Raw genomic sequence first — 11,610 nt, forward strand, 5'->3', positions numbered from 1 at the left:
GGCCATTTTAAACCTCTGTTGATGCTGCAAAAATGTTCATGAAACACAATTTGGAAATCAAAATCTAATGATTTATATATTTGAATATATAAATAAAAGTGTGACCTTCATCTGGTTGTTTATTTCTAATTCTTTTTCTTTCTTCTTCTCAATAGTCAGATAGTCGGCAGACTCCGCCCTACTCCCCGCAGCCTACAGCTGTTCCCCAGAGTTCCACCCAGTCCTCCAGTTCCCCTCAGCCCTCCCACAGTAAGACCAGTTCTGCTGGTCCCCCGAAGCAGCCTGTTCACCCCCAGGTCCCCCTGTCTCTCTTCAGCTTCCCTACCTCCCATCCAGGCCAGTACCACCCAAGTACGCTCACTGCACTGGGACTTCTTCCCTCCCATCAGCACCAGTCACACCACTCCCAAGGGCAGCCTCATCACCCAGTCCACATCCCTTCCACCTCCTGGCCCATCCACGGACCAGTCCTCACCACGTCCTCTGCCAACACCCCCTCCCCACCCGGCCTGAAATTTGCCCTGCGTTCAGCGTCGGGGAACGGGAGTCCCACAGGCTCAGGGGGCAACCCCAGCCCCATGAACCTGAACGACCCCAGTATCATCTTCGCCCAGCCGGCGGGGAGACAGCTGGGCATCGGCGGGCCAGGACGGGAAGGACACTGGCACAACCACTTGGCACAACCTGGGTCACTTATGGGCAATGGCACTGTAGTCAAGTCAGGTATTCACTGGGTGAACTTTGGTGGCACCGTCTGTGTGATTCTGTCTTTGTGTCCTCCTGTTTCTGTGTCTTTAAATACAGATTTAATTAGTAAATTATATCTACAGTCACTTTATTATACTACCAAATGATTTTGGTCCCAGTCTATAGTGTTAACAATAGTTCTTTGCCTTTTTCCAGAGTAGTAATAATAAAAAAAAAAATCTATGATGTTGCCTTGAACTCCACAAGGTCCCCCGAAGTACAAGGTGACATCACGTTCACTCTGATCACTCTGCCACGCCCCCCTATCACGACATACCGAAATCAAATTTCAGCAGTTCTGAGAGTTCGGTTTCATTTTCCCTAACAAATTTAAATATTACGTACCATCTCTTGCAGTCATCCAGACGTCATAGAACTGTATTTGACTGCTACTGTTTTCAAGGTCAATCAACTTTCACTCTCAAGTTAAAACCAACATACAGACTTCTTTAAAGGGCTCCAGAAAGTGAAACTGAACACGTGCAATTCCATGACAACTGGGCACACTACATCTGCCGAGGAAGATGGTGTGATACTATCAAAAGCTTCAGAACAGCTACTAAATGGACCGTGTAGCGATATTGTTTTGTCAGCTGTAGTTGCATACGTTACTCTTGTTTGCAGTAGTAAGACAGAGATTGAGCATGAGACCGATAGGAGGTAGGGAACGCCCCCTGCTGATGTACGAGGCCTGACCTTGTTGCATTTATACATCGAATTAAAAATTTTAACAGATGATAACAGATAAAATATTCAGTTTTTTTCCCCCACATTCAAACGATAGATTCAATTTCTGATCAAAAGTTACAGCCTTTATGCATTTTTGGAATATGTGAAGGGTGGGTTATTGAGCTGAAACGGGTGTTAAGTTGCTCTTTAAAATGAATTAAATGTGATCATTTTAGGCAGTAAAGGGTTAAATGAGGTAAGCTGCAGTTGTTTAGGATGTGGGTGGATGGTTCATTACATCACTGGTGAAGGGACACTGGTTTACACAAACTGGAATATTACTGAACTTTTATTATTAGATTCTATTGAACTTTGTCTTTTTTGAGTGTGTTTTGATCTTGTCTCTACAGAGTCCGGCCACCCGACCCAGTTTGTAGGTGTGAGCCAAGCCTCTCGGTTATGGGAGCACAAAAAAGCACCACAGTACGCCCTGTCTCCATCCTGGCCCTACCGGATGCCCCAGAACTTCATCCAGCAGGGCAACGGAGGCTACCAGCCCGGCAAACCCTTCGTGGCCCAAGGTCAGACATGATGAACAGTTTTTTATTTATTTATTTTTTGCTGCTGAGAAAAATAGATAATCACAAGTCTCCATTTGTACTGATTTTGGTTCTCTTTTTTCATTAGGGTCTGTGGTGCATCCGAATCCGAACTTCCCAATGGTCCCCCATGTCCGACATCAAGTAAATCTGAATTTCATCCAGAAGAAGTGAACTCGCATCTCCTTTTAATTAGATTTATGGTCAGTAATATAACAAATCAGTCATTATGTACTCTTTGCATCATTTGATCAAAAGAATTTTTAAAATGAATTTTATCATTTTTGTACAGTTTTTATGTTTTATTTTTTGTCTCATTACATTGATTTGTGATACAAATGTCAACTATTTTAATACCCCCATTTTTGAGGGGGTCCAAAAAAGTGTTTTTATTTTATGTGTAAAGTAAGGAGGAAAAATGTAAACCTTTATTTTTATTAGCTGTATTCATACTTTGCTTGCCACAAGATGAAGGCTTTGAATAGACGTTTGTTTTAAAAACAATCTAACATGTCACCCTAAGTATGTAGTGCCAAAAGCAGGGATAGCAAGAAAAAGGGAAAAACATCTTAATATAAAAAAGCTACAAAAAATAAAGTAAAAAGCAAACAACTTGTGTTCGTGTGGGTTAATCTCTTCAGCATGTTTGTATGCACTACTGAATGATCCTGGATACCATGTGGTTTCATACACAATAAGGAAGCTGAAAAAGTGCAACGCTCACTGGCCACACGTCAGCCTGTCTGGATACACGGCTGTGCTAGCCTAGAAATCAGATTGAATTGCCAAATTGTTTAACATCATTCAGTCAGCCTTGCTGCCAGTTTGTCCCAGTGGCCACTCACAGTACTGGAACAAAGAAATCCCCTGCAGGCTAAAAAGCAGTTTAAAGGAGCTGTAATTGACATTCACTGCTACTTAATGTCGCACTAGCGCACCATCATCTCAGACCAAAACAAATGGGCGCTACGGCGCACCAGACTCCATTGAGGGAAAACAGTATTTTTACCTCGCAGATCATCGTAAAACACACTTAATTCAAACTGGACAGAAACAAAATGAAAAACTCACCAAAACCATCTGTTAGTATTTTCTACTGTACCAACAATCGCCAACTCTGGTTTGGTCGAAAGAAATCTTTAATTCACCGAAATATTCTGGCTCTGCGCCTCAAACAGGCTGCAATGGCTGCTGTGGACAAATGCGCCGTCAAAGTGTGCTTCCTAAAAGTGCTTGTTTTTGCCACTGACAGGCTCAGATTGTTATTCTAAGTGACAGACCTTTTTGTTGAACAGTAAGATCCTTTATTTTTAACCAGAAACGGCTGCTTCAAAGCTCTTGCCTGCCACCAGACTCCATTGGGGGGAAAAAAAACAATAATTTTACCTCGTGGACCATCATTAAACACACTTCATTCATACTCTACAGAAACAAAATAAAACTCATCAAAACCGTCTTTGTTAGTCTTTCCACTGTTCCAACAATCACCAACCCTGGTTTGGTTGAAATAAACCCTTAATTCACCACGTTAGATGAGAAAAGAAACGGTTATATCGCTCTCCTCACAGACGAATATGCACTAACATGCGTGCGTGGCCGGACCAGCTACCAAAACAAGGAACAGAGAAGCTCGGGTGACGACAAATGGTAACAGTGTGACGTCATCCTCTGCTCAGGACGCCATTACTCCACTGTATCTTCACATAGCAAATAGTTGTTTGCTGCTATATTAATGTTCAGAATCTCATTTACAGAACCTTTAAATAAGTATGTAAATGAATATAAAAGTGTGAATTAAGACTCTAACTCGTTATATGGTTGATAAACGGGTAGACTGTATAGTCGTTCACGTATTGTATGTCCAATAACATTTGACACCAACTACTGCTGCTGTTAATTTTCAAACGTTCATACATACGAGGCGGCTGCAGCTCAGGTGGTGGGGTGGGTTGATCCCTGGGTCCTGTCCGCATGCCAAAGTATCCTTGAGCAAGACACTGAACACCAAATAGCTCCTGATGAGCAGGCCCGCACAGGGAAAAAAGAATAGCAAGTTGCTTTAGACAAAATGCGTGCCAAATGAATGTAGTGTAATAATCCTATGATATAGGTAGACAAATCTTCTCACTCATACACAGTTTCTATCACAACAACATTATGATGAATTATAGTCCTTTGAGCTGTGGCCAGATGAGTTTGGCTCTGGTTTCTTGCTGTGTGTTGCCTCATCGATTCTCAGTGCGCTCAGATTTATGATGTCATAGTCGTGAATAAGCTTTGTCCTTGTTCAGCTACGCTGAAGCTGCAGAGAGGTGAAAGGAGAATAAGTTGCATTTTTAGTTCATTTGCATAAAGTGGATACAGAATCTGAAATGTTAGTTCATGTTGCACCTGAAAACTGCAGATTTACCTCACTGTCATTGTGGAGTTCCTCGGGGAATGCAGAACGTCTTATGAATTGTAGGAGATTTCTGTAATGAATCTGTAACAACACATGCCAACACAAACTGAATGAATCGATCTCATATACCACTAGTGAAAAATGAAGTGTGGTGACATCACTTGGTTTCATTGCATTTTGTTATTTGGGGTAAAGTTTCTTACGCATCCCCCACAAGGGTCAAGGTAACAAAATGATCTAAAACTTGTGAAACAGCTGCTCTGAAAAAAAATTAGGCCTACAGCCTTTGGTGGGTTTATTTTAAGAAAAATCCTACATATCTTTAATCACTCCAGCAACTGCACAAGGCTGTTAACATAATGCCATTTATCGTAACCATCTGTAATCACGTGACCAAAGTTACGTAAGTCACGCAATGATAACTTCTGCTGAAGAAGACTTTGAGATGCAGTTGAAAGCTCCTGGAAAAGCTACTAAGTGGAGTTGACATGGTTTTTAACATTTTAATGTCTAACTATTATAACGTACATTTTCTTTTAGGATGCTAATATTAGTTTGTCGACATGCATGGGCCTACAATTAGGATTTAGCATTTAGCACTTGTTTAGCATGTAAGCATATTAGCATATTAGGATGGTATCATGCTAACTTTTATTGTGTTAGTGCAACATGCTAACAGGTGCGTTACCATGTTAAACTTTAGGATATGATCCTTCGCCATCTTTGATTTGACATGGTTTGTATGACATGTATGTATGTTAGGCTACTTCACACCAGCTTTAAAATGTTCTTTTTTCCTGCTTTGAAAGTTGCAAAGAAGATTTCCTACCATCCATATTTACAACATTCTCCCCGTAATGGATTTTATAAATTCTCCCAGGTTCCATCAGATATATACGACTATTATAGGAAAGCTGAATAACATTTTACATAAAGAGTTAACGTTAGTGGTAGAAGGGTAACAAGCAACACATTGGTGCTTAATGTTGGTAAAAGAAAGTTATAATAGGATCAAGGTACCAGTTAAAACTGAACCAACACTGAAATTAAATATAAACAATATACTTATTGAACACGTACAAGAGACAAAACTTCTGGGTATAACCTTGGATCATAAATTATCATTGTCTAAACAAATTGATAACATTGTGAGCAAAAAGGGAAGGTGTGTGTGTCAGTTGTAAGAAGAGTTTTAAAAGTTATGCCACCAGATGTCATCAGACAAGTTCTAAATGCTTTAGCTCTGTCAGCTCGATTACTGTTTCGTGATTTAGTCTAGAGCTTCAGAATAAAGCGGCACGCTGTGCTTTACAGTGCTCTTACAGAACTAATGTAACAGACACACGCATGACAGTCTGAGTTGGCTAAATGTCAGTCAGAGATCCACCTATGCTTTGTTAAATTTAGTCAGAAATGTGCTGGTGACACGATCACCAAAGATATCATATGACAGGTGACTCTCTCAGTCTGCTTAACACAATTATCAAACACGATATGCAACAGAAAGAAGGTTCAACAACAAGTCGGATACAGAAAACAGTCATGTACAGAGCCATGGTCAGGTGGAACTCATTGCCAGTACATATTGTATTGTTATTTTGCTGCTATTATTTCTCTTCCGTATGTACTTGATTGTTAATTCAATGAGATGAGCTGTTTTGTTTGTGTTTATGTGGCGATAGTGTGTATGTGTGTGTATGACTGTGTGTGTGTGTGTGTGTGGTGGGAAGAATAGCCATTGCTTATGCTGGTGCTAATGGGGATCCTAATAAAGACAAAAGAAAAGATTGTCATCCAGGACGTATCACATTCCTGGTTGTAGAGCAATATCATCATGAACTGCAGGGTTGGAAAAGTAGAAATTTTGACCTGTTGTCGTAGCGCTGGAGACTGTACTCTGTACCAAATTTCAAGGCAATCTATGCAGTAGTTGTCAAGATATTTCACACTGATTGACATTTCCACTTTTAGAGCCCCACCCCTAGTGTGTCTAAAAATCCGATTTCGTACCTTATTACTAAACAAAAAAATGGTGAGAACAGTTTTGCATGTGTGTGGAGTCGAACTGTTATTGCCACCTTACCTGGACTGGATCACTGTTATCAGAAAACATTTGGAGAAGCAGAGAAAATGTTGGTAATTTCAGTGGAACTTCGTTTTTCAGAAACAGGTGAGTGATCTCAGATCGATTCAGTGTCCCACTGAAGGTGAGATCAAGAGCCGCCACCTCGTCCTCTGTTGATCTCAGAGAGGAGAGCTGCCAATCAGACAGCTCCTCTCTGACAGCCGAGGAGAGCTCGGCCTTATCTCTGTCCTCAGGCACACCTTTCTGGGAGAAAAAAAAGCGAGTTTATCTTCAGTGATGGTGGCAACGGTCCAGTTTACCAGCAGTGCTGTAATATGAATCTGTGATGTGGATCATAGAGCTGGATGATGTAGCACAGAAGACCCAAAGATGTATGAGGTCATTTTTGCCATTTTGCTTTGTCTTCATTAGGAAACAATTATTTATTTTATTCCTTAAAAGCATCTAAAAGTTTTCATTAAAATGGGATGTGCTCGGAATCGGAAACTTTAACTGAACATAATTTAAGGTTTATTTAGGTAGCCTGGACCCTGATCGAGTAAATCAAAGGGGATCTGAGAGATTCAATTCAAAGCCTTATGGAAGCCTGAGTTTATATTAAGGGGGTGAACACCAAAAAGACCCTTTTTTTATCACTAATTTGTTTCTGTTTTATCATTTTGGTTGAAGCTCTGTAGCCATCCCTGCTAAATCTTTTGTTCAGAGTATTTCCTCTTCATTATACCCAGGAGTTTTGCCTTGATGTTCCCAGAAGAAAATCGAGAGATGACAGCTCTGCTTCTCCTTGCTGTATGACCTTCAAAAGGTCAGAATCTGCATTGGTAGGTTTTGTCCACTTATTTCTGTGTGTTATGAGCGATGAGTCATTCAAGACAATTTGACTGTAGTAAAGTGTTATTGAAAGCTGTGTTTTTAACGTTATATTTTGCAGAAGAACCTGTTCTGTTGTCTCCAGCACTTCAGCTGCTCTGGGTTCAGAGTTGTGGTGAGTCTTTGGGTGAATGTAGGACCTGGACCGATCACCAGAGGGCGCTGTCACACACCGCCTGTCAGGAACCTGTAGGGAAACACAAATACCATCAGTGAAGTAAGCCTCATATATACAGTATGTACAGTACCAATGTCTGTTGTGTTTACACTCTCCTAGAACTGACCTAAAAACAACACAGAATACAGAATGGTAAGTAAAATACCTTGAGAATAGAGATTCCAGTGACAGTAAGATAAAGTACATTTACTCCATAAGTACAGTTTAGAAGTTCTGGTACTTGAGTATTTCCATTCTCGGAGACTCTGCTTTTCCTCCACAACATTTCTGAGACAAATATTGTGCTTTTTTCTCGACTGCATTTACCTGACAGCTGGAGTTACTGCTTTCTTCACAGATTCCACATTCATTTACATATAAAATATGAAATAAATATTGCTGCCCATCCTTCCTTCTAATTTCCTTTTTTGAGGTTCTGCGACTTTAGTGAAATACTTCAGTTTGCGGCACTTTCTACTTTTTCTTCACTGCATTTGAGGGAAATATTGTGACTTTTTTCTTTGAGCTGTTGTTTGGTAAAACTATTCCTTTCTTTCTTTCTTGTCTTCTATTCCTCACTCCCTTTTATATCTAAAAGCATAAAAGCTCCCCAACACTTTAAATTTGGGTACATTTTATTACTTGTCTGCTTTTTTTTTTACTTTATCTGAATATTAGTAAACTATCACACATATACCTGGTTGATAACAGCCCAAAGTGCAGAGTCCACTCTGTTCTGGACCTGTCTGTGAGACCTGGACACATCTTGTCTTTCTGGAGGTTTCTCGAAATCATCATCGAATGCAGCTTCAACTGGAGGATTTTCTTCTTTCTGTGACGAGTCTCCAGCATCTCTGTTTGGGGGAAAACATGTGAAGGTAATATGAATGTTGTACTTCTGTGTGGAGTTTGACACAAGAGAGCTGCATCGTTTGAAAAACACCAATGAAACTTTAATGCAAGCCAAATCAAATCAAGTCAACTCTTTTTGTACATAATCAGTATAGAAGTATTTCTGATTCTGATTCTGATCACAGTTAAAACTTCAAAATGACATGATGAACAAAAATACAACAAACACAACAAATAATAAACATTCTGTGATAACAAGGAAAAACTCCCATATAAACCTCAGTCATAGTCACTAAAACGGGATTGATTCAAAATACAAGAAGATAAGAAACAAAAGCAGTAATCAGTGATGGCATTGAACATTTCATACATTTTGACATTTAGAGATTATGAGCATCTTTTTTGCACTTTAAATGTCTGTCAATTCCTTTTACAGTCATCAGTCAAAAATCAGACGAAGCATCTTGAATCCAAATGTCTGCACGTCATAATAAGAAGAAGCAGAAGGATAGGAGGAAGAGGAAGAAAGGACATTTGTGTAGCACTTTTGAAAACAACAGTTACAAAGTGCCTCAGAGCAAACATGAAGACACTAATATGGACATACATAATAAACAAAACATATGATAAAATGCAAGGAACAAAAAGTAAAATAAAAATCAACAACTTACTGTAAGCAAGCATCATGTCATGGGTTAATCGTTTTTTTTGGGTAAACTTTGATCGGTAGCTTGTGACATCGTGACAGTGACTTTATCCGGCCACTAAATAAACAGCCTTGTTATTATACTCACTCTGCTGGCTCCTCAATAAACTGCTTGACTTGTTTGCTGCCTATAATCTTGACAACAAGTCTGGGGATTGTGTTTGCTCCAGACGTGTTTTTCTGAGCCATGATGCAGGTGATGTGATCGGGATTCCCTGGAGAAAAAGACAAAGAGCAGGAGAGGCATCAATCACACAGCTGATCGAGGGCTGCATGGCTCAAACCTTTCTTAAAGTGATGGCCTTGTTTATCACATGAAGCCATAAAAGCAAAGCGCAGCATACAAATAGGTTCTCTTCAGTTTTCTCAAGAATTTCTGTCTGTATAATGATCCTTTACTTACATGTACAATCATTCCATTCCCATTTTCCAAGGTTACTTTTGGATCTCGGATCTTGTTTCTTGTACTGTGCGTCTGAAAAGCAGTTTCCTGAGGTGTCGGGCTTCCTGTTTGCTCTTTCTGCACCATGGTTACCTCTCTGTTCACACCCCTGAGCCGCAACGCCCGACACCCTACAGCACTCTGCAGAGGACTGGGAGTCACTTAGGCACACAAACACACTTGTGATTTATGAGTGTGAGTTTTGCATTTTGAGTCTGCTGGCATTATTACAAATGTGTGGAAAGGTAGAGGAGAGAAATGACCAGCAGGTAAAGGTGAAACCAAATGCCAGATGAAGAAATATGACCTTAATTTTATGACCATTTACTGTTTCTTTTCCTTTCCATCTCTATTGTGTGCACGTTTGTGTCTGATGTGTATATCAGCCTGCAGTGATAGAAGAAGTCAAATCCTGTATCTAAGTAATGGTATTCCTAGTTATATCATAATAGAAAAATACTCATTTATTTACTCATCGTTATTAGAGTCCTGCATTAAAATGTATTTATTTATGTAGGCCTACCCATGTATCAAAAGTAAAAGCACTCATTGTGAAGGGTGGTCCCTTTTGGTGCCAAATTATCACTTTAATGCATCAAGAATGAAAAAATCCCCGAAAATAGGATTTTCTACCCCAGATCTTATGGATCTACATTATATGCTCACCTACATGCGGAAAATTCCTAAAACTTCTTATATAAATGTCTGAAAGTCGGACATTAAGCTAATACAAGGCTGATTTACAGAAACTTTGAACAGTTGACATTTTAAGAAGGCAGTCTACAGCCATGCTAACGGCTCTGTGAGGCTGTACTTACATGCTAACAGGCTCACAATGACAAAGCTAGCATGTTTTGCAGGTATAATGTTACCATGTTCACCATCCTAGTTTAGTTTTTTAGTATGCTAACATTTGCTAATTAGCACTAAACACAAAGTACAGCTGAGGCTGATGGGAATGTCATTAGTTTTACAGATATTTGATCATAAACCAAAGTTTGGAGTACTGAAATACTGGACAAATTAAAACTGACCTGGTGGTGGCGCTAGAGGAAAAGTCAGACGATCACCAAAGTTGTATGAATTCATTCTCTAGGGACCTTGAGAGAATGAAAAACTCAAGTACCTGAATCCTGTACGTGAAGCTGCAGTCATTGACTTTTGGCCACCAGAGGGCGGCAGAACTCCACAGCAAGCTGACAGACACACAGCCTTGATAATACATACCGTATTATCTTATAAAGTCGGCATGTCTAACGTGTTAATAAACAGTAAGCCTATCGACAAATCAAGCAGAGACAGACCAACATTATCGTTCATTTGGAGTCATATTTTTGTCCGCTTAATGAATGTAAGTCCAATAATCACGTTCCTAGTTTGATCTCCACCAACTCCTGAGAAAAATATCCAGTTATATACAAATGTTATTTGGTTCATTGTTAATATAAAATATATTGATTAGTAGAGTTGTAAGTACACTACTACAGTAAGTAATGTACATACTGTTATTCCTTTCCACCTCTGCCCAGCTGTCCATCTCTTCTCTTTATATGCCTCTGGCCAACAATTAACAAGAGAATCAACTGGTTGAAGTTCACTTTAATTTTGCAAAATCATTCATTGGAAAGATTTTTCTAATTAAATTTCCAGAAGTGATAAGGAAACAGCTTTGATAAGAGGCCTGAGTGGAGATAGAGGGCCTAATTACATTAATTAGTCTATACCTGGAGGAGAAATCTGAGTCCATAAGTTCTGCAGCCCGCTAATCTCTTCACAGAATAAAGCAGGAGGTGGACCACTGTACGGCTTTAGTCTGAGCCTGGCACACTGCCAGGCACAGCCGCTGGAGCCCGGCCTCTCTCCGTTTGATTTGCAGGAATTAAGTTATTAAACGGTCTTAATAACTGTGGAAATGGCCGCTCATTCTTCATGGCATTGTCAGTCTCTACACGTCACAGACCTCTTTAAATGTCCTGCTGCGGCTGAAGTGTGAAAGTCAAACACAAAGTCCAGATCTTAATGATCAAACGAGCAGCAGCAAAACAGCTGCGGGAGGTTTGCAGCCGTGAGGAGAGAGGCGT

At 40.0% G+C, this 11,610-nt stretch overlaps 2 protein-coding genes across 6 annotated transcripts in view; one reads left to right on the forward strand and one right to left on the reverse strand.

Moving 5' to 3' along the window:
- tut4 (terminal uridylyl transferase 4) overlaps window positions 1-2,627 on the forward strand; it is a 21,496-nt gene extending 18,869 nt beyond the window's left edge. For 4 of the 5 annotated variants that reach the window (XM_044199334.1, XM_044199337.1, XM_044199335.1 and 1 more), the window contains 3 exons: window positions 156-723; window positions 1,827-1,997; window positions 2,104-2,627. In XM_044199334.1, the coding sequence (XP_044055269.1) occupies window positions 156-723; window positions 1,827-1,997; window positions 2,104-2,189 (825 nt within the window). In that variant the 3' untranslated portion in view covers window positions 2,190-2,627. The remainder of the gene's footprint in view (window positions 1-155; window positions 724-1,826; window positions 1,998-2,103) is intronic. The other variant, XM_044199339.1, reaches the window with a different exon arrangement.
- On the reverse strand, window positions 2,437-11,404 carry LOC122877590 (uncharacterized protein C1orf87). The gene is made up of 8 exons (XM_044199345.1): window positions 11,254-11,404; window positions 9,491-9,670; window positions 9,176-9,302; window positions 8,227-8,383; window positions 7,440-7,559; window positions 6,500-6,745; window positions 4,426-4,497; window positions 2,437-4,317 (listed from the first exon to the last, which is right to left on the reverse strand). The coding sequence occupies exons 3-8, from the start codon at window positions 9,274-9,276 to the stop codon at window positions 4,303-4,305; spliced, it is 711 nt and encodes a 236-aa protein (XP_044055280.1). The 5' UTR covers window positions 9,277-9,302; window positions 9,491-9,670; window positions 11,254-11,404; the 3' UTR covers window positions 2,437-4,302.
- Window positions 11,405-11,610: the final 206 nt, after the last annotated feature.

This window comes from Siniperca chuatsi, linkage group LG6 (assembly GCF_020085105.1).
Source record: "Siniperca chuatsi isolate FFG_IHB_CAS linkage group LG6, ASM2008510v1, whole genome shotgun sequence".
Taxonomy (NCBI): domain Eukaryota; kingdom Metazoa; phylum Chordata; class Actinopteri; order Centrarchiformes; family Sinipercidae; genus Siniperca; species Siniperca chuatsi.

Bases quoted from the DNA above. Each gene is read 5' to 3' on its own strand.
- LOC122877590 (XM_044199345.1), bottom strand. From the start codon at position 9,276: ATGGCTCAGAAAAACACGTCTGGAGCAAACACAATCCCCAGACTTGTT. The intron at 8,384-9,175 runs GTGAGTATAATA...TCCCCCAAACAG, and splicing joins TTTATTGAGGAGCCAGCAGA to AGATGCTGGAGACTCGTCAC. The intron at 7,560-8,226 runs GTATATGTGTGA...GTTTCCCTACAG, and splicing joins TTTGGGCTGTTATCAACCAG to GTTCCTGACAGGCGGTGTGT.